General features: G+C 58.6%; 8 protein-coding genes across 8 annotated transcripts; 5 read left to right on the forward strand and 3 right to left on the reverse strand.

Moving 5' to 3' along the window:
• Positions 1-1311: 1311 nt before the first annotated feature.
• CMQ_3656 (f-box domain containing protein) lies at positions 1312-5691 on the forward strand (the record flags this gene model as incomplete). Its single annotated transcript, XM_014319594.1, has 3 exons — positions 1312-1956; positions 2051-2537; positions 2606-5691. The coding sequence occupies 3 exons, from the start codon at positions 1312-1314 to the stop codon at positions 5689-5691; spliced, it is 4218 nt and encodes a 1405-aa protein (XP_014175069.1).
• A 193-nt stretch (positions 5692-5884) lies between these two features.
• Positions 5885-8605, reverse strand: CMQ_3498 (dynamin-like GTPase; the record flags this gene model as incomplete). The annotated part of the gene is made up of 2 exons (XM_014319436.1): positions 5885-8401; positions 8507-8605. 2 exons carry the CDS (start codon positions 8603-8605, stop codon positions 5885-5887), a joined length of 2616 nt encoding a protein of 871 aa, XP_014174911.1.
• A 1197-nt stretch (positions 8606-9802) lies between these two features.
• On the forward strand, positions 9803-10276 carry CMQ_3836 (cytochrome c oxidase assembly protein; the record flags this gene model as incomplete). The annotated part of the gene is made up of 4 exons (XM_014319774.1): positions 9803-9855; positions 9923-9942; positions 10008-10122; positions 10180-10276. 4 exons carry the CDS (start codon positions 9803-9805, stop codon positions 10274-10276), a joined length of 285 nt encoding a protein of 94 aa, XP_014175249.1.
• A 222-nt stretch (positions 10277-10498) lies between these two features.
• On the forward strand, positions 10499-12669 carry CMQ_3937 (succinyl-synthetase subunit; the record flags this gene model as incomplete). Its single annotated transcript, XM_014319875.1, has 2 exons — positions 10499-11298; positions 11346-12669. 2 exons carry the CDS (start codon positions 10499-10501, stop codon positions 12667-12669), a joined length of 2124 nt encoding a protein of 707 aa, XP_014175350.1.
• A 192-nt stretch (positions 12670-12861) lies between these two features.
• Positions 12862-14551, reverse strand: CMQ_3952 (major facilitator superfamily transporter; the record flags this gene model as incomplete). Its single annotated transcript, XM_014319890.1, has 6 exons — positions 12862-12974; positions 13022-13905; positions 13963-14047; positions 14118-14199; positions 14265-14319; positions 14373-14551. The coding sequence occupies 6 exons, from the start codon at positions 14549-14551 to the stop codon at positions 12862-12864; spliced, it is 1398 nt and encodes a 465-aa protein (XP_014175365.1).
• Positions 14552-15463: 912 nt separating this feature from the next.
• On the forward strand, positions 15464-18753 carry CMQ_4013 (lim domain containing protein; the record flags this gene model as incomplete). The annotated part of the gene is made up of 3 exons (XM_014319951.1): positions 15464-15548; positions 15655-18627; positions 18710-18753. The coding sequence occupies 3 exons, from the start codon at positions 15464-15466 to the stop codon at positions 18751-18753; spliced, it is 3102 nt and encodes a 1033-aa protein (XP_014175426.1).
• A 351-nt stretch (positions 18754-19104) lies between these two features.
• CMQ_3763 (ubiquitin-like modifier) lies at positions 19105-19490 on the reverse strand (the record flags this gene model as incomplete). The annotated part of the gene is made up of 2 exons (XM_014319701.1): positions 19105-19173; positions 19248-19490. The coding sequence occupies 2 exons, from the start codon at positions 19488-19490 to the stop codon at positions 19105-19107; spliced, it is 312 nt and encodes a 103-aa protein (XP_014175176.1).
• Positions 19491-20418: 928 nt separating this feature from the next.
• Positions 20419-20827, forward strand: CMQ_4112 (uncharacterized protein; the record flags this gene model as incomplete). The annotated part of the gene is made up of 2 exons (XM_014320050.1): positions 20419-20557; positions 20661-20827. 2 exons carry the CDS (start codon positions 20419-20421, stop codon positions 20825-20827), a joined length of 306 nt encoding a protein of 101 aa, XP_014175525.1.
• Between the last annotated feature and the right edge of the window lie 628 nt (positions 20828-21455).

Genomic DNA, 21455 nt, shown 5'->3' on the forward strand with positions numbered 1-21455 from the left:
TTAAGCACCATCTCACCACTGCAGCTTACTATTTTAGCATTATGCAGATTCGCCCCGCCTTCCTGAAGCTGTGGTTGGTCAAAACCAAAGAGTCCAGGCATCCACGACGCGAAGTGGCTTTCGCAATGACGTCCTCTGCATTGATGACTAGCCTACGGATTACATCTACGCCGTCTTACTGTGAAGCTCTAGAATGGAGCGCACTGTGATCGTTCTGACTAATGCCAGCAACGCGGCCTCTCATTGGTCAGACAGATAAGAGTGGGGACTAGCCCCAGTGAAATCTCTGCACCAGTGAAGGCGCGCCATGTACCCTCTCCTAGCTAGTTACAATATGCAGATCATCAGCCACATCGTGAAGACCCCATACAGTGCACCGCTACCCCTGTCATAAGCATCAGTTGTGACACTTACATATGCAAGTGCGTATTTCATCCATACTCCGTTCTTACTAGCTCGGATGAGTCATCTAGTCAAACCAAGCTATGTGATTTTTTGTTTCCTGATATCAACATCTGCTCCTGTACCAAAGCTAAGGCCCATACAACGACTCTCGACACTGGACGCGTTTACCGAAGTTGCTGGACGAATGTCTGGCTCTGTCCAATATCTCTGGCTTTAGTTTGTCCTGGATGATTCAGCCTGAATTGGGGACTCATGCTCATTCTGGATCGTACAATACGTTCAGTATTGAGCGAAGTCAGAAAGCATTGTGGATGTGTTGTGTGCGACATAATTTCCACACTATTGAAACGCTCCAAGACGCAAGACCACATTTGGGGAGCGGCTGATTCTTGTTGTGCGGCTGTCCAGTGTCGCGATAGACTGCCTGTGGCAATCTGGTCTCCTAAGTGTTAGCCTTCGACGAGTGTTGATCGGTATAACCTTGTGTTTTTGCATATTCCAACTTGTGGAGCTCTGAAACTGGAAAATACATTCAGCTGGCAGGTTTCTACAGTCGGCAGAACTGCCTTGTCTCCAAACTCACTTCTCTAGTCGGTCGCAGCTTCCCGTGATGCGTCTGCTCCTTCCTTTTTTTACTATTGCCCCCACCTTCAGTGCCCTTTGGTGCACCGCTTCTGAGTTTCTGATTTTACAGAAGTAAACATCCATCTTCGTTCCTCCATCTTCTCGCAAGATTTCCTCTTGACTTTTGCCCTCTCCTCTATTATCTGACTCCATCGACTGTGCCCGATCTGGGATCCTGGGTGGGCTTGACGATTGTCGAGTCGAGTTGCACACCCCTAACGGACGATCAGAGTGCGTTAGGGGCATATTTGTTCAACACAGGTTTCTTTGGGTGCTGACGAGATGGATGTCACGCCTGAAACTGTGCGGCTTTCTATCACAGCCAGTGTCGCAGCTGTCAAGGACGATGGCGGAGACATTGGCGGCCTTGAAGACACTGGAAATGTGATTGAGCCTTTGAGAAAGCGCAAATCTCTCGGGGATGGTCTCGACGATGCAGTACGGATAGAGGAACCCCAAGCCGGGGACCCTAAAAAGGTGAAGGTGGGCGACGATGGCCACCCCGAGCCTGCTGGCAAACTACCTGTCGTTGTCTCGGGCAGGGAGAGCATACCCCCAGAGATTTGGCATCACATCTTCACTTTTTGTCCCCCCAAAACATTAGGGAATTTGTTGTGTGTCAACAAATTGTTTAATTTTTACCTCGATCCCAATTCTGCTGCAACGCCGACCGTGCCGCCTTCTCCTCCCAAGTCTGCGACCAAACTTCAGAAGCCGAATGCTATCTGGCAAGCTGCAAGACGGTTGTATTGGCCCTATAACCCGGGCCCCCTAAAGGATAAGACCGAACTGGATATGTGGCGCTTGGCCTGCTCGCATGTTTGCCAGTTTTGTGGCAAGAAAGACTCGCGGCGTGCTTTGCCTAGCAACGATCCATTACGCTTCGGGCCCGGAGCCGATGGCGTGACCTGCATCTGGGCATTCAGAGTACGATGCTGTGGTGCCTGTCTTTCTAGCAGGTCAATAAAGGTAAGCTTGGGTGCTTTTTTCTGTCTCTTAATGGTCTCCTAATCCACCATAGGAAATGGACTTTCTTATGTCGAATGTCCCCTCCTTTCTTATACCAGCTTTGCCGTTTGTGTTTTCTACGCCGGATTTGCATACAGTCCCCCCTAGCTTCATAGAGCGGGCCCAGTTTCCCGTATCTCTGTCTCTGACGAAGCTATTCTGGTCCTTGGACGTTGAGAATCTAAACCGAGAGTTTCTAGCTGCTAAGGAACTGGGAGCCCCTGCTGTTGAGGAATGGCAGAAAGGGCTGGATCTACGAGGGCAAAAACAGAGATCCGACGTGGCAAAATGGGAGAAGTTTGACGACTCCGGTGGTCTTAGCAAAACATTGCTTTATCCCGGCCACCAGCAAGCTGCAGCCGCCGCGGCCGCGCGTTCCATACCACAGACACAAGATCAAGCTAAGAAGGACAAGGCGGCATTGCCAAGAGTGGCTGCATTGCCTCCGCGCCCGTCGTCTAGCGTCTCTCTTTCACCCCAGTGTCAGTTGTCGGCAGCTAGTAAGTTGCTGGTTGCCAGAAGTGTAAATGAGCTTTATTCGGACGATTTCAAACTGACATTGCCATAGCCGCAGCCCCAACATTTGGACTGCCATCTTTCCTTCCTTCAAAAGTTCTCCTTACAAAAGTGCCGATTCCACCTCGAGTTGAGCGCTCCAAGGAGGAAATAACGCAGCTGAAAGCCCAAAGGAGGGCCGAGATTATTCGCAGAGCAGAACTGCTTAATCCTCCCATAACCGAGGATATTCTGGAGAAGACCACTGCTTTCCGTGCTGCAACACAAATCATCATGCCTTTGGATGATATAGCCTGGGAAGTTCTGAAGCCGCGATTTCTGGCACAGAGAGCACAGCTGTCGAAAAGTCCATCTGTGGCAAATGCTTCCAAGCAAACAGCACTGATTCCGGTTATCAAGGAAGTATCTTCGCAGGCTGAAACAGCCAAGGGAAAGACCGACGCAGAATGGGACGAGATTCAGGGTCCGGTCCGGCTCAAAATCCTCAAGTACGCAGATGAAGTTATTCGAGATTGGGACAACGGCGAGAAGGTCAACAAAGAGAACGCACCCGCGTTTGCCATTGATGTGCTTCTGCATGTGCGAAAGCGTTTTTACATGGAGGTGGAAAAAGACGCCACAAGTGCTCGTTCTCAGAAACGGAAGCCAATTATCGACCCTCCCGAGGGACCGTTCACACAAAAACTGACGTTGGAAAACATGAAGTACGTCTTCGACATGAAGGTGCGCCCCCTGACGGAATCTCTGCGTAAGGAGCTATTTTTGTGCAGTGGCTGCGAAGGCAGTAACAAGCTCTTTGGATTCGACGGTGTGGTCCAGCACTATGCAGCCAAACACACTGAAACGCTCAGTCGCGGCAGCATCGTCGTCTACTGGAGAGCAGAATGGCCGCTTGCACCTATTTTTAAGGCGCTCACCCGGCCGAGGAAGACTTTTCACCCACTTCCTGCGATTCCTCCATCGCTACCCGGCCCAAAACCAGTCGGCCTGCCTCCTCAACCTAGTTACAGCTCAGGCACAGCCGCACCAACGTTATTTACATCGGCATCGTTGGCACCTCAGCCATCCTACCCAGCGGTGGGGTCGTTTCTTCCGATTGCGTCGCAACAACCTCCGCTTCAAAGTCCTTTTGCTTCGAACGTCACCTATTCCGCAAGCCAGCCAGTCTTTGGGTCACAACAGCCAGTGCCACAGCAACAGCAATTCATAGTTCAGCCGTATGCGAACTCTGCACCCAGTGTAGGACCTTTGGCCATGGCTGCAGTTTCGCAGAGGTACGGAGCAGCACAACCTCCGTCCCAATTTGGTGGCTCGCAAGATGTGTTGCCACCGGGACCAGGTCACATCGGGAACCAGAGCTATGGAAACAGCGTGCACCCGTCTACTTACGTTAGCGGGTTTCCAGCTGAGAAGAAGCCAATACTGCCGTCAGCCAAATACAAAGGAGACTACAACAGGATGGCCATGCGTGCTCGTGAGCTTTGGAGGTCGACAGCAAACATGGTGGACACACCGGGGGCTATCCGAGTTTTTACAGTCCTGAGTCATCTCGACAGTTTTTTTCTGTCGAAAGTTGGAGAGCCTCTACCGATATCCCTCTTTCTCGAGGGGCTGTCGAATCACAAAGAGATGCGTCCGGTTCGAAGCGTTGACGGCCTTTCATGCAAGCCGTGCCGCAATAGAGTTGGAACTGTACCTGATGAGGAGAAGCGGAAAAGCTTTTCGTTGCCTCAGCTGGTCAGGCACTTTGAGACGTATCATACCGAGCCGACTCAGGGGAAACCCCGGCGTGGCTTGCCATCATGCAACTGGTTCGCTGACATGCTGACTATCCCGCCTACGCACGCACTCCGAAGCATGGCAGGTCGCAATGGACGGAAATACCCTCTTCTTTACGAAGCTGCGGTGAAATTGGAGAGAGAGACGGGCGAAAAAGAAGAGCGGACTCGACAGAAGCCGGCCCAGGTACCCCGAGATATTGCGTCCTCTTCAAAAGCGCCTGGGGAGGTCCGCAGTAACCCAGTCACACAAAGGAGCAAGGAGAACCCACGAGGGGGGCAGGACTTTGATCATAGGGATCGAGGTGGATCGTATTACTCTGCCGATCGGTATACACCGTCTCGGAGCAGGTCAGCCTCCAACACGCAGCAGGGCCGCTCAAGAAACGACAAGAACAAAGAAGGAGGGGGGCCCCGGGACAGGACGAAGGAAGACGATGTTGAAGTGGCGGAAAAAGAGACGCGACAAAAAGAGGCAAATCGAACGATGTGGGAAACGGAAAGGGGGCAGATGGCACAGACACAAGTGGCGGCTGCTGGAGCAAAGGCAGTACCACAGGCAAGGAATGCCAGTGTATCACACCGGCACGAACAAGCACCCAGACAGGCCTCGCAAGCTCGCGATACCTTCATTAAGGCCGATGAACCGGATCAATGGGGCATGCGTGGTGTGCCACGTGCACGACAGGATCGCGAAGAACGGGACCTGATCGGAGGGATGGATGTGCACCTGACACATGCGCAGGAGTATCAGGAGCACCAGGCACCGCCGACAGCACCCAGATCGGTGCTGTGGCCGGTTTATGTGGACGAGCGAGGAAACGAGGTGGCTCGCTTTGAGCCCCCATCCAGAGAGGCGGGGCAACGGTCCAGATCGCCTCCCTATGTGCGGTATGCGGCCGCAGTGCCATACCGCAGTCGAAGTCCGCTGGCACGTCGCTATGCAGGCGAAGCCGTGTACGAGACGCGAGCAGACAACGGCATGGTCATGTACGAGAGGTATGCAGCTCAGGCATCGCCGGTCTATGCGCATCCGCACCAGCAGCAAGTGCCTCTGCGGCAGCCGGGATACTACCGAGTATACGTGGACGAGGGGCAGATGGAACGACCGGTGGAATACGAGATTGTCCGCGTGAGGCGGCCAGACAACAGCGAATATCATGTTCGCCTGCCGGTGCGCAGAGAGTTTGCAGAGCCGGGCGGCACACGGTACTATTCTGGTGATGGTGGCCCAGAAATGGCAGCGGCAGCAGGAGTGGATGCGGCATACTACGAGGAATACGACCCGCGATATCCGGCAGCAGCCCCATCATCAGCACCAGCAGGGCCCGGAGGCAGACGACAGGTGAGGTTTCACTAGGACAAGGTGTTCAAGACATTAGAAGGGGCGAGAAGCAGAAAGGTCTCGCTGTCGCGTGTGCATCAGGAGGACGGAGTAGTTGCATTTATAATGGTACAGCAGAATAAGCGTCGAAGCAATGCAAGCAGCACAGGCGAATGCAAAAGCATGCAAAGGCAATATACAGAGGTGGATGAGATGGAGGAGACAAGATTCAGACGACCTCGCCGATGATCTTGGCGGCCTCCTTGTAGGTCTCGAGCAGCTGTTCACACTTTTCGCGTTCCTTCTTGACGCCGTCGTCTTCGTAGAGCAGTTCCTGGAAGAGGGTCTCCTTGTAGAGCTCGCTGACGAGTCGATTTTGCACCACATCTTTGCAGTGGTTGACCAGCAGATGCATGATGGCCTTGGGCACCTGGTCGCCGATGGATTCGCGTACAATGTTAAAGTAGGATGAGATGAGCGCACGGATGAGCTCTGTTTCCATGGCCTCGCGGTCGGTCAGCGCCGGCTCGCCGCCGAAAAAATCGTTGCTGCTGCTACCGCCACCACCACCGGCTGTCACCACGCTACCGGCGACACTGCCGGCAGTGCCGTAGTCGTCCATGGCGGATGGTGGTGCTAGCGGTGACCGCAGTGGCCGCTGGTCGTCGGGCCTCCGCATGCTCTGACTAAACGACGGCTCCGAAGCCTGGCTCACGTGACGTCCAATGTTGGCCCCGAGCGCCGATGCCGGCGGCGCCAGCGACGAGCTGTTGGCGCCGCTGTTGCCGTTGATGCCCGACGACGATGGCGGCAGCATGTGGGTGGCACCACCTTCCTTGCCGAAGAAGTAGTTGAGGAACGAGTCCTTGGTGCTGCCGAGAGCCTGCGGGTTGGCGTAGCGCGACGGCGACTGGCCGCGCACACTGCCGCCGTTGAGAGCCGCCGCAATGCCGCCGTTGTGGTCACGTGCCAGCGATGCACTGCGGCCGTTGCGAGAAGCCGCCGCCATGGCTGCCGCTGCAGGCCCGCCCTTGCGCAGTGACGCCGATGCCGCCGCCATGACGGAGCCGCCGCCACCACCACCGCCTGCATTGCTGACGCTGTCCTCGTCGTCATCTGGCGTCTCGGTCCCGTGGTAGCCGTGTGTGTTGCTGCCGGCCACGCTGGCACCCCCCAGCTCCTTGGCTCGCCTCCGGTCGCGACGCTCGCGTTCCTCCTGGATCAGCCGGCGCCGCTCACGCTCCTGCTTCTCGTTGACCACGTGGCTCATCGCCGCCGCCGCACCCAAGAAGTTGGGGTGGTTCGTGTTGATGTACGCCCGCTGGATCGAGATCAGCGACTCGACATAGTTGGACGCCGGGCCCAACCGCTCCCGCAGCAGGTCTGACACCACCTCGATCAGCTTCGCTTGCAGCCGTGGGAACCGGCTCAATTCTGTCGAACCGCACGTGTGGCAGATCTTGATGAGCTCCTCGTACACCAGCTCCACGCAGCGCTGGCTCGGAATCTCCAGCAGCTTGATCTGCGGCTTCACCAGCAGGTCAAAGGCCATCTCCGGCACAAAAAGGCTCGGCCTCGGGCCTGTCGAGTTGCGGATCGCCGTGCGGATGTCTAGCGCCGACAGATTCGACGTCGGGTCGATCGACTCTAGCGCGCTGCCAAAGACTGAGTTAAAAATGTAATAGATGCGCGCGCCGCCGCACAGCTCCTTGGTCGAGATCTCCGTCGACGTGCCATCGATGGACGAGATAAACGACGTCGCAAATCGCGTCATCAGCTGCAAGATCAGCGATCCGCGGTGCTCCTTGCCGCTAAAGTGCATGTCGCCGTAGCTTGCCAGCTCCTGCTGCGTCTGCCCCATCAGCGTGTTCAGCCGCGCCTTGATGTCCGGCAGCCGATCGCGAATGTGCGTCATGAGCGTCGAGTTGAGCGTCTTGGCTAGGTATGGTGTTCCGCACCGCGCCGAGATGTTGCGGTATGCTGGATGATGCCGGAAGAACTCTACCTCCGACTTGAGCGCCTCATCCATCGGCTTGCTGCCCATAATGTCCTGCTGCGACCGATTCACCACGCCGATCCACCCCAGCTTCAGCGGGTACACCCGTCCGCTCAGAATGTCCAGCGCATTGGTGCCGTGGTCCATCAGGTCGATCTTGGTCAACACTCCGATTGTCCGCCGGCCCAGCGGGTCGACATGGCGTGCCAGCTTGAGCGCTTCCGAGTTGACAATGTCCACGTTCGCCGGCGACACCGCCAGCACGATGCTGTTGGGCTTGGCAATGTACTCGGAGATGAGGTTGCGCGTCTGCTTCTCAATGTCGGTCGGCTGGTCGCCAATCGGCACCTTTGTCAGGCCCGGCAGATCGACCAGCGTCAGGTTGAGCACGTGTGGCGAGTAAATCTTGAGGTTGATGGGTTGCCGCGTGATGCCCTTGTTGGTGCCGGCCACGCGTGCTGTCTCGTTCTCGATCTCGCGCCGCACCTCCGTAAAGTCGATAAAGCGCCGGTTCGGCAGGTGGTGGAACTCAGCCCATTCCGACCGCCGCGCCGCATTGGGGTCGAGAAACTGAATCCGGTTGTCGTTGATGGCGGCCGCCCCATTGGCGCCCTCTTCCTCCGGCACGTTGATCAGCTGCAGAATGAGAGGCCGCCTTGTCACGATCCCGCTGCCGCGGGGCAGGAAGTCCCGGCCGACAATGTTTTCGAGCACGGACGACTTGCCCGCCGATTGCGAGCCGACGACGACCTAATCAGCAGCGGAGTGTTAGCGGGGCATGTCGAAGGGGACGGGACAGGGAGAGAGAGAGGAGAGAGAGTGCAGAAAAACAGGGAGACAGGTGGGGCGGCGCACTATTTGGGGCAGATCGAGCGAATCGTTGCCAATGGTATTAAAAACGAGGTCTTGCAACTTGTTGACGGTCGTCAACAAATCATCGCCGAGGACGGCCATTGTGGATTGGCCGAGGATTTGGCTGCTGGACTGGTCTCGGCTCAGGACGCGTATCAGCTTGGGCGCTCTGGTGTCGGCAGTGGTGGCGGATGGTCGTCGACACGGCCGGAAAGAATTGCGGACGGGTGATGATGCAATGGGAGAGACGCTCGGTGGAAGCAGATTTTGCCGGAAGCCGGGAGAGCTTGTATTTTGAGCTGTGCGGCCAAGTGGGAGACACTAGGCCTAGTAAGTACGTAGTCGAAGATCGTAGCCGGGAGTGGGCCGGGATGTTAAAGGACGAGACAGAGAGAGAGAAAGAGAAAGAGAGATGCAGAGATGCAGGGGAAGACAGGAAGAACGAGAGGGATGCAGAGGGCGGAAAAAAAGAAAGAGGAAAAGAAACGGGACAGGCCAGCCGTTGGTGTGGCGAAACGGTACAAACGAACCTGAGGGAGCGACTCTGGACTTTGGGTTTCAAAAGAGCCAAAAGAGCCTAATAGAGGAGACGACGTAGGGACAGCAAGAGAATGGGTGGGGATTCGAGATGAGGAATGCCGACATTGGGTTTTGGAATTTTATTCCGTGGGTTTATTCTGGGCCTGCAGAAAAAAAAACAGACCCGCGTTGCAGATGACGAGGAGGGACAACGGAAGTCGTGCAGGATCGTCGTGCAGCGTGGACACAATATGCTCCGTCGAGTCGCGTGAAGGTCTGGCGCGCTGCGTGCAAACCATACTATGTATTTTCTCTTGTCCCTGTTAGCATCTGTCTTTCTTTTCGTCCGGGGACCACGTACGTATTGTCCGGCTGTGATTGGGGAGTTGGGCAATCGCACACCGAAACACACCGCCACAAAGCACGTGAAAGCGGCCGCCACAGTTCTCTCTCTCTTTTTTTTTCCTGGAAGGGGGACGGCCAGGCCTGCTGATTGGTTCGTTGGCTGGCTTTAGCTGGCCCCAGTGATAGTCATTCGATTTCTTAGTGCGGTGCAGTGATTGAACAGGCAATCGTCCAGACTCTTGGGCTCTGTCGATCCATACGAAGCCCTACGCATAAAGAACAGACGGATTGCTGTCGCTGGTCGAAAGCGTCTGAGCTATCGTGTAAGTGTGACCTGACCGATCGGACATGTGGACGTGTGGTCGTGTGGTTGAGCGGTGCTGACGAGGACAGAGAACGAAAGCAAGCATACACACACGCCAAAATCCAGAAGCGATGAGCGCTTTCGGGGGGCCGGGTGGTGGACTCGCAACGCAAAAGCCAATCCCGTAAGTGATGCTGCTAGCTGCCAGTGGGATGGTGGAGGCTGACAGCAGACAGTCCTCAGCGAGGCAGCTTTCCGCTGGACCATGAAGGTGAGTGAATGGGTGAGAGGCCGAACCGAAAGACGTCCGACAGCAGACATGCCCTGACAGCCCAGGCGAATGCAAAAAGGTCATGATGGACTACCTCGGCTGCATCAAAAAGGTCAAGGGCATGAACGACAACGAGTGCCGCAACATTGCAAAGTCCTATTTGTCCTGCCGAATGGACAGGTGAGTCGCCGGACAGATGTCATCGGTGCTGTGGTGCGTCTGGCTGACATGGAGCAGGAATCTCATGGCGAGGGACGAGTTCAAGAATCTGGGCTTCAAAGATGACACCGAGACCAAGGAGGTCGAAAAGAGGCCAGGAGAGCTGCGATGGTAGAGGGTAGCGAGTCGAATATAATAACCCCCCGTAAATAAGAATGCAGTCACCAGTCCACCAGTTCAGCCCTGGCATCACGCCGGCTCTCTTGCGTAAGCTAGACGGCGGATTTCCCCGCAGCCGCCAAGCAGGCATATGCGCCTCGGCTTTACAAGGATTGTCCATGATCGATCTTGTTGAGAGTCGCGTGTCGCCTTGCCGTCGCCGTCGCTCGTGTCAAAAATGCAGACACGTTGCCGCCAGCTGCTGTCTGCCGGGCGGAAGCGCCTCAGCAGCACCGCTGCCTCCTCTCCCTCACCGTCGCCCTACGATGCCACGCTCGACCACCTGCGTATCGGCCGTCATACGCGCGTCATCTTCCAGGGCTTCACAGGCCGCCAGGCCACGGCAAATGCGCGCGAGTCGCTAGCCTGGGGCACCAATGTCGTCGGCGGCGTCACGCCGGGCCGCTCCGGCGAGCATCTTGGCCTGCCACTGCTGCCCAGCGTGGCCGCTGCCGTGACAGCGCTGCGACCACACGCCACCGGCATCTATGTGCCGGCTGCGCTGGCACCGGCTGCCATTGAGGAGGCCATTGCTGCCGAGGTGCCGCTGGTTGTCGCCGTGGCTGAACACATTCCGCTACACGCAATGCTGCGCATCTCTGCCGTCCTGCGCACCCAAACGGCGTCAAGGCTCGTCGGCGCCAACTCGCCCGGTATCATTGCCGCTGTCGGCCGCTGTCGTATCGGCTTCCAGCCGCTCTCCTGCTTTGAGGCCGGCCGCGTCGGCATCGCTGCTCGCTCTGGCACCCTTAGCTATGAGGCTGTCGCCTCCACCACGCGTGCTGGTCTTGGCCAGAGCCTCTGCATCGGTGTCGGCGGTGATGTTGTGCCCGGCACCGACCTGCGAGAAGCTCTCACCATCCTCGCCACTGATCCCGACACTGATGCTATTGCCCTCATCGGCGAGATCGGTGGCACCAGTGAGCTCGAAGCTGCCGCCTGGATCCGCGAATATCACATCCGCGAGCCGAATCCAAAGTAAGTTCTCTAGGCGTCTCGTTCCCTTCTCTCTGCTGACCTCTGAGACCTATTGTTGCCCTTGTTGCTGGCACCAACTGCGTGCCCGGTCGTATGATGGGCCATGCTGGTGCCTTTTCGCTCCCCGGCGAGCCTGACGCCCATGAAAAGATCCGTGCCCTGCAGATAGCTGGTGCCACCATCGTCGATCACCCAGAGAAGTTTGGCGAAGCTATCAAGGCACGGCTGCAGGAGATTGTCAACAGCAGCAGCAGCAGCAGCGCAAGCAGTCTCTTTGGGCAACGGAGCACCACGCAGCACCGGGGATTGCACACGGCTGCTCGAGGACGGAGATTGGGCGATGACCAGAAGAGGGTGTCACTCGGCCGCACTGCTTCCGTTGGTACCCAGCAGAGACGCTCCATCTATCTGGCACAGGACGCATCATTCGACCTGCTGCGGAAGCACGGCGTCAATGCAGCTGAGTACTCGGGTCACGGCGTGCGTCGCTACCTAGCCATCACCGTCGATCGCTCGGCCAGGTCGCCGTGTGTGCTAGCTGCACCAGACTTCGACTGTGACAGAAGTACCGTTGCACTGAAGCGTTTCCCATTTGCGTACGGTCCGTCTGGCATCGACGGTCTGCTGGTCGAGCGCGTGGCCGCCCACCTGGGGCTGAGTCTGCACGCAGGCAGTGTCGAGGCGCTGCGCGACCTGCTGCGGGCGCTGTACGATGTCTTTGTCGGCCAGGAGGCCTTTCTGGTTGAGACGGCTGTGGTGCAGCGCCTGGCCCAGCTCAAGGTCGTGGGAGCGCGGCTGGGTCTCGACGATGCTGGTGTGGGTGCACGCGAAGCAACAGCCACGACGACGATAGCTGAGCCTGACGAGGCCGCGGCCAAGGAAAACGGCATCGTGTACATCAAGCTCGGACAGTCGGACGCGGCCGAGCCCGCCCACATTGCGACGCTCGTCAACGGCGCCGGTCTTGCCATGAACACGGTCGACGCGCTGGCCGGCCTCGGTGGACGTGCCACCAACTTTCTCGATACTGGCGGCAAGGCCACGAGCGAGACGGTGCGTGTCTGCTTCGACGTGCTGCTGCGCGACCCGCGCGTACGCGTCATCCTCGTCAACGTCTTTGGCGGCCTCACCCTTGGCGACATGATTGCCCGCGGCGTCCTGCTAGCCTTCCGCGAGACCTGTGTGACTGTGCCCGTGGTCGTCCGCATCCGTGGCACCAACGAGGCTGAAGGCCAGTGCATCATCCGCGAGAGCGGCCTGCCGTTGTTTGCCTTTGACAGCTTCCAGGAGGCGGCCGCCAAGGCCGTCGAGCTGGCGGGGACAACAGATGGGAAGAAAAATGATAAGAGGTTGAATGAAGCTGGAGAATGATGCAAATGGCTGAAATGAAATGTCACTGAAATCGAAAATGAAGCTAGATTTGAGTCTGAAATGGGAACCAACAAACTATGCTTTTGTGTGGAAGGTGCGACCCAACCGATGCAAACTGACCAATGCAAAAGAGATGTACAATACAACAGCCATATCCAGATACCACCCCCAAGCGGCTCTGAACGCACCATTTCATACCCGCTCCACCACAAAAGCCCATTTCCCCTTGAGCAGAAAAGACACAAACGGCGTCGTCTGGCGGGAGTCGTCCATCTGGTGGAGCTTCCAGGCGCGGAGCAGCCACACTGGGGGCGGTCAGCAGGGAATCCACAAGTGGAGGAGGGCGACGTACTCGACAGAAAGGCGGCAATGTAACATAGGCCGGTGAACAGCTGCACATGCAGGTATGCGCCGACGCCGGCGGTGCGCAGGCTGAGGCCGATGACCTCAGCAAAGGTGGCAGGAAAGGCGAGCACGACCCAGAAGACGGACAAGGCCGAAGGCAGCAGGGCGATGCCGACAACCTCAGCGGTAACGGGCGCGACGGTGGCCCAGAGGATGCCGGCGAAGCCGCCAAGGAGGCTATAGACGACGAGACCGCCGTAGTAGCGACCGGCAAAATTCCAGACGAACAGGGCGGCGAGACCGGCGACAAGAGTGCCGAGACCGGCGACATTGATGCGGCCAACGCGGTCGCTGGCAAGTCCAATGAGCGGCCGGCCGATTCCCTGCGACAGGTTGAAGAGGGCGCCGACGAGAGAGCCCTGCGAGGCCGTCCCGCCGACCGTTTCGGCATAGTCGGGCAGCGAGAAGACGATGATGGTGTAGCTGAGCAGCGAGAAGAAGCCCCAGCTCATCAGCAGATAGTACTCGGGGCGGCGGAAGAGGGTGCGGTCAAAGGCAGCGTGCACGGCACCGACCGATCTGTTGCGGTCGCGCACCATCATCGTCGACGCGAGGTTGACCACGCACGACACGATGGCGATGGTGCGGAAGGCCCAGGCCAGGCCCATGTGGCGGATCATGGCGTTGGTCGCGAGCGAGTACGTCAGGCCGCCAAAGCCACTGCCAGCCGTCGCCAGCGAGTTGGCAAACGACCGGCGCCGCACGAACCACTGCGGCACGACGCCGACGCTGGCCACAAAGATGAAGCCCATGCCGAGGCCAAAGGCAACACCCTGGGCCAGCAGCAGCTGCCACATCTGCTTGGTGAAGGAGGCGCCGACGAAAGCGACACTAAACGGTCAGAGGGAGACGACAGGAGAGACGGCAGGCCAGACCACACACACTCACGTCTCAAAGAAAACACCAGTCAAAAGAGCAGTGCGTGTGCCGCGACGACGGATGCAGATGTTGGCAAAAGGCGACACGAGAAAGGCTGCCAGTCAGCGACGAGCAGACGACAAACGACAGACGACGGGACATCTCACCAACTGAAATGGACAGACCGCCAATAAAGGCAAACGCAATGGCACTGGCACCGCCAATGGCGTCCGTGCGGAGGTAATAGGCCAGGAAGACAGCATAGGACTGGGGACGAGAGAAAGAGTCAGAGGAGATGCAGCAAGGCCGAGGACAGCAGCCGGCTCACTGACCGAGTTCATGCCCCAAGTGTGGGCATTGAGCAGGAAGACGGCAAGCACGACGACCCTAGCGGCCGAGGTTAGACGGAGAGCAAAGAGAGCCAAATACACCAAACTTACCAGCCATAGCCGCCCTCTTGGAACTCCTCTGCAGGCGCATCCGAGGCGTCGTCTGTTGAGGCTGGTTCATGGTCGGCTGAGAGCCGGCTGTGCAGCACTTGCTTCTCGTCGCCGGCGGTCTTCACCCGAGACGGCGTGCATGCCACGATGGCCTGCTCGACATTAAACGCGATGGACATGAAGAAAAACGAACTGGAGCAACAAGACCAAAGCAGACATGAAACTAAGGCCAAGCAGGTCTCCTACGACCAAGTGCATTTTTTAACGTCCTCCCACTTTTCTGGTTAGTCCTCTTTCGGCTGCCATGGTTGCATCTGCTCGCTCCGGATCACTGAGCGCTGTGCGGGGAGTCGGCGCTCCGACCTTTGGTGGAGACGTCACAGCTGCCGGATATCGGCGAGGCTACGACGAGTGATTAGTCAGCATCAATACTAGCAGCGCCCTTGACTCATCCGGCCTACAGCACACCGCACGGGAGTGCTGCAAGCCCTATATGCACGCTGTATGCACGCAGTATGCACGCCAAGCCCCCTATCTTATCGCGCCATCCAGATGTTGTCTAGTCAACAGAGCCTAAAGTGGAGTAAACAACACCGCAAGACTACGGCAGCAAAGCTCGGGCAGAAAAGGAGCAGGTGAGATACAATTTGCCATGATTTCATTATTATCATTATTGCATGGTAGTATAGGGCAGCCCAACCGCAACCGCGCCGCCCTCTTTGGGACAACAAACAGGGCGACCGCATCTCGACCCTTCGACCGGCCCCATTCTCCATTCCCCATTCCCCATTCTCCATCTCCATCTCCATCGCTTCTGCCACCGCCTCTTTGGACTCCCCTTTGTGTCTCACCCTGGCCGTCGCTCTTCGTCGTTCTGCCCAGCAACGCGATCAGCCTCGGACTGTCCCCAGTAACCATCTGCCACCCCCCTCCCCTGCCCGATGGCTTCTATTTAACCGCCGTTGGCCTGTTCTCTGACCACTGCTCACACAGCCTCAGCAGCATCACCGCAGCACTAGGGCAACTCCGCCGTACCATCGCCTCGATCATCACGCCAGCATCCATCGCAACGTCGACTTTGACTGGCCGCCATGTCCATCCGAGCGAAGCCGCGGGAGCGGTCTTCCCGCAAAATGACGCCACCGTCGGCCAGCTACATGTCCGACGACCAGTTCTGTGAGCAGAGCCCGACGCCTTGGTTGGAAGACGATGGATCGCCTGAGACGGGACCAGCACCCGGACCAACCCCTGCTAACCCGACCACAGCCTCCTATCTATCCAGTCTGCGCAACAGCCGCGTTGTCCGGCCGGGCGGAGCTCGACCGCTTCCGTCCAAGCTGTGTGGCCTCTCGCCGGCTCGCTGATCGTCAAGCCGCCAGCGGCACGCTGCCACGCACGTCCAGCGACCTGTCGGATGTGTCGGTGGTCGGCAGCCTGACCTCCCGCTACTCGACCATCAGTGGCCGGGGCCGCGACTACTACCCCGAGAAGAAGACGTCGTCTCTTCGCACCCTGCCACCACCACTGCGTCCCGACGAGGTCGTGCCGACTGACACGTACATTGAGCGTGGTCAGCGCTGGATGGAGAAGGAGGAGGCCGTGTCTCTGCGACATGCCCTCGAAGATATGGACCTCAAAGGCAACAGCAGCAGCAGTAGTAGCAGCAGCAACAGCAGCAACAGCAACACTGCTACAGGCACAACACGACCACTCTCGACCGTCACGACAAAGGCCCTTGTGCCTGCACCGGCTGCCGACGGCACGACGCCCGAAGACGCCGACGAACACCGGATCTACCATGCCGCGCTGGACGAGGCGGCTGAGCTCGTGTGGCAGCACCAGAACGGCGTCAAGCCGCCCGAACCCGGGACGCCCTACTCGTACAAGCAGCATCTGCGCAAGAACAGCTACGCCTATGCCCGCACAGCCAGCGTCGGTCGGTATGGCGACGACATTGAGCCGACCGGCCTGGCGCGCGACCCGGCTGCTCGCTCAGTCTCGGACAGCTCAGCGTCGTCTGTGGAGGGCAACGGATTCACGTCGTCGCACAGCCGCTATTCGCTCAGCAGCAGCACTCGTCCGAGCCTCGACCAGCCGGCTGCCGTTCCCGAGGCCACAACCACAGCCACAGCCACAGCCACAGCGACGATCCGATCTTCGGCGTACACGAGTCTGACGGGCGGACCAAGACCGATGGCAAAGAGCAGCAGTGCGGCCAAGCGACGGAGCAGCATGAAGCGCAACATCAGCGGCGAGGTCGAGAAGCCGTTCTCGGGCGACCAGATCTACGAGGAGCCCGAGACGGCGACAGAGAAGGACGGAGACGGCAGCGGCGACAAGACGGCCGAGAGCAGTGGCAGCAGCAGCAAAAGCAGCAACAGCATTCTGCGGGCGGCCGTCGAGAACACGGTGCACGGCAGCAGCAACACGTTGGCGGCGGTGTCGAAGCTGGTGTCGCGCTATGAGATCCACCGCAACCCGCCGTCACAGTCGCGCAACCCGCAATACACAACCAACGCGGTGTCTAAGCCGGTGGTCACGGTGCAGCCGCAGGCGAAGCAGCAGCCGCCGAGTGAGCCAGGACGGGCCAAGGCATCACGGCAGAGGCTGCAGGCGAGCGTGGTGTCGGACGACGAGGACTCGACGGACTCGGCAGCGGGCGTGGTGGACGGCGTGCCGCGTCTGAACGGCGTGGAGATCCGCAGCGATGAGATCCGACAGGCCACCAGCATGAAGTTGAAGGACCGCAACCCGAAGCTGCCGACGCCGTCGTTTGTCAGCGACAATCCGGGTCGCCCGATCGTAAGCTTTGACGCCAACTGGAAACAGGAAGCCCCCCCCGTCGTCGCGGGCCAAGAGTCGGCCACTGATGCGCAGCTAGAAGGCAGTGGAAGCGGGAGCAGAGCGCGATTCGGCAGCAGCAGCAACAACAGCAGCAGCACCGCCACACCAGAGCCACGTCCCAAAGGCTCGCCCTCGCCCTTCTCGTCTGCCGTCCGCGGTCGCTTCTCGACAGCCCCGTCGGTCCCTGTTGTCGCGCCTGTGGCGAGCTCTTGGTCAACGCCGCCATCACGGCAGCAGCAGTCACCAACACGCCGCGAAGGCGCTATGAGCGACAGCAGTAAACCAATTCACAGCCGCAACGACAGCAACCCACTACCCACCATCGCTGTCACCCCTTCGGAACCGCCGCGACCATCACACCGAATGTCCATGTCGATTCCCTCGATCTCGGTCTCGGCAGAGCCATCATCTTCTTCACGCCCTCCGATCCCGACGATTGTGCTACCCGGAGACGACGCCGACGAGTCGAAGGTGTCCGACGACAACAGCACAGCACGACAGCAGGGCAGGAGCCGTCCGCTTCCGAGCATTCTGACGCCCGACCAGACCCGAACCTCGGCCACACCGACGACAGCGTCGCGACGACCCTTGCCCACGCCTGGCAGCAGCAGCTGGCCGCGGGGACACTGGTCACGGGCGCCGCCGTCCGGGTCGAGCGCGTCGAACACGTCGCACGCGTCAGCAAGCCGGGCCACGGCGCTGTGCCATGAGTGTGGCTACGCGATCGAGGGCCGGTTTGTGGCGCTGGCCGGACAGCGACAGACTGGCTCGACGGGCTCGACGAGTGCGAGTGCGACGGGCTCGACGGCAGCAGCGGCAGGTCTGGAGCGATTTCACCCGGGCTGCTTCCGCTGTCATGCATGCGGGACGTCGCTAGAGGCGCTAGAGATCTCGCCAGAGCCAGACAAGTCACGTGCAGCACGGCTAGACCGAATCGCACGTCGGGCACATGGCGAGCAGCTGGAGGAGCGGCCGGGCGAGACGATGGCCGAGGACGGCGACGGGCGGCTGCGCTTCTTCTGCCACCTGGACTGGCACGAGCTGTACGCGCCGCGCTGCCACCACTGCACGACGCCGATCGTGGGCGAGCACGTGGTGGCGCTGGGGCATCACTGGCATGTCGGGCACTTTTTCTGCGCCGAGTGCGGCGATCCGTTTGGGCCCGGGGCTACCCACATTGAGAAGGACGGCTACGCCTGGTGCGTGGGCTGCCAGACGCGGCGGACGGAGCGGCGGGCGCCACGCTGTCGGGCCTGTGGCAAGCCGGCCATTGGGGCGTATGTGCAGGCGCTGGGCGCCGAGTGGCACGACGACTGCTTCCGCTGCGCCGTCTGCGAGGGCGGCTTTGTCGACGGGCAGATCTTTCCGCGGCAGGGCAAGGGAGGCCTGATGCAGGTCGTCTGCACCGGATGTCGACAGCGGGAATTGAAAGCAGTGGAGGGGGGGGGAAGAAGTGTGACTGACGGAAAGGAAAAGGATAGAAGGAATTACAGACAAAGGTCGCATCGGCATCGGACAGACAGACGGACAAGCATAGCAGTGGTGTTTCTGGTTGGCAGACTGGCCTGATTTGCGTTTGATTGTTTTCTTGTTTGCCTCATCTCTGGCATTGTTGGCTCTAAATTGAATATTGGCTACTTCATACGAGGAGACACTTGTGACTGTTTCGTACGAACCGGAGTCCAGAGAGACGTGGTCTGAGTCCTAGGTGAAATCAATAGTGCAAATGTACCTCTACATATACGAGAGCGTGGCCAGCTCAACCGTGGCGCCTACGCCGATCTCTCTGGTGTTTTTTTTGGTCTTTTCTTCGGTTTATCCCCATTGTCTGCCGGCACACTTGTTCTCCTTCCAGACAAATCGTCCGTCCTCATCTTCTGCTATCCGCTCAGCAAGCTGCTGCACCACCGACTTGCTCCTGGTGCACCTCAAGCGTGTCCGAGTCCTGCATCTCTAGCTGTATTTGAACAGAAACGGTCAGCACGCGAACAAAGACGGGAAGCAGGCCTCGTTTGCTCGAGTCCGACGTACCGAGTCGGGCGTGTCGCTCGGCTGCACGCGCTGTCCCTCGAACAGGAAGCGCACCGAGTTGAGCGACTTTCCCTGGCGGTCGCAAAAAGCCGACATGAGCTTTTCCAGCTTGGTCGTCCGCTTGATCTTGAAAAACACCTCGTTGTTGTTGTCCGTCACCTTGATGTTGAGGTGCTCGACCGGTGCCGGTGCGCCGGCACTGCCGTTCTCCTCCGCATGATTCGGCGTGTTCTCGCCCGACATGATGGATGCGTCGACAGATGGGACTGGGGACTGTCACGGTCAGCTCGCGTGGCAGTGGGGGATAGATCGCAGGGGGTGGGATGCTTTTCATCTTCCACGCCGGTCGGGTGAGGGGTAGCTGAAGCTGGCCAGACGACAGCGTAGCATTCCAGCATTCTTGGGTCATACGCATCGATGCGACAGATCGGGCAGCGTCACCCGTCACGACGACAGGCGAGATGGATACGGCCGCCCAGAGAACGACGACAGCAGGGAAGAGGCCTGGCTCACCTGGGAAACCGGAACCGGGGGCTCGGGCTGGCTGGCGTGCTCTTGCTCTCTCGGCAGCCTCGTGCTGCGACGGATGCGACGAGACGAAGTTGGGACTGCGTAGCGATCGGCGACGGCGAGGCGGGCGAGAGCTCGACTGCGGGCGGTGAGGACAAGGTCAGCGAAGCGGCTGGATGGTCTGCTCGATGGCTCGTCGACAGGACAGGATCGCGGCGGGTTCGGGGCGGCGAGAAGGAAAGGTGGAAGGAAAGGAGGGAGAATGTCGGATTTCAGTGCAGTCAAAAGGACGGCGATTTTTGAACAGGCTTGAGTGAAGTGAGGGGAAGAGAAGGAACGGGGGCGATACAGCGCGCACGACAGGGGGGGAAGGCGCTGCCAGCCTTTCGGGCACTGCTTGGTGGGGCGTTAGGGGGGACGTCTTCCAGGCGGTCAGGCCGGCTGGCTACGGGCTCCTGGGATGGGTAAAAACCCGTGCAGAAATTCACGACTCGAGGTCCACACGTTGGCTAGGAAAAGTATGTATTACTAAGCATTCACCTGAAGTCCAATCCACATCGAGATCGAGTCGCCGCGCAAACGACATTGTGCCCGTTACATTGCCATTGTCGTCTACATCGCACTTCGTTCTTCCGTCCCGAAGACGGACAGCCGCTCTACCATGGCAAGACCTACGCCGCAGCCTAGTCCTCTTGAAACGACAACTGACGTTCTGGCCAGTCATCCAAGCTCGAGCAAGACCTCGCTACGCAGCCGCCGTGCCATCCGCGTGCCGTGCGTTGCTGCTCTCCGCTTCTCTTGTCTCTCCTGTAACTGACCCGTGACTCCGTTCACAGTGTGCTATACAAGGTGGGCAGCAAGCTCTTACGAGTACTCGTAGGCAGTCCCTACTGACCCACACAGATTGCCTCGCCAAAAATGGCTACAACCAGGATCGCTGTCAGCGCCTAGTCGACGCTCTTTACGACTGCTGCGATGCGTTTTATGCTCGTCAGGGCGACACTGCCTCTACGCCTAGCTGTCCCAGACCTGACCTGCTGCGGCTCAAGCTCAGCCAGCGGAAGACTTGATGGTCGGCCAATCCGGCAACAGCTGCAGCAGCATAGTCAAAGTTGGCATGGCAGGTTTGTACGCTCATCCAAACAAAACGTCCGCCCGAACTGAAAGTCGGGCAACAATCTAGGAGGAGTGAATTTTCTCTTGGCCATCATTGAGCACGCTGGAGATCCTTGTAGGACCTGAACAAGAAATGACGTCTTATTCCGAGACTCTAATATGAAAGCCGTAAAATGACATTGTAGAGAAAAAGAGAAGAAGAATATACAGAAGCCAGCCGGGCGAAAAACTCTTTATTTATCGACAATCGATTTTTTTCGCTTGTGGGGTAGATCACGTGATACGCTACCAGCCACAGCAACCAACGGCGCAGCTCAGCTGTCCCATTTGGGAGAGCGCGCGACGCGATCGCTGCTGCTTTTCTGTGAAGCTCAGACCCTCTTGAAAAAAAAGGCTGGAAAATAAAGGGAGCCGTTTGGAGGTCTGACAACAAGACGCCATCGACAAGAGCGAGCAGGATTCGAAACTCGCACCGCCTTCCCTGCTTCTGCATGCTCGACCAGCACCGTGCAGCCCGCTAGGAGCGGTCCGTGATTTTCTCATCTCCAGACGCCCAAAAGACGCAGACATCCACACGCATCC

The sequence above is a fragment of the Grosmannia clavigera genome, assembly GCF_000143105.1.
Source record: "Grosmannia clavigera kw1407 unplaced genomic scaffold GCSC_113, whole genome shotgun sequence".
NCBI classification, from domain to species: domain Eukaryota; kingdom Fungi; phylum Ascomycota; class Sordariomycetes; order Ophiostomatales; family Ophiostomataceae; genus Leptographium; species Leptographium clavigerum.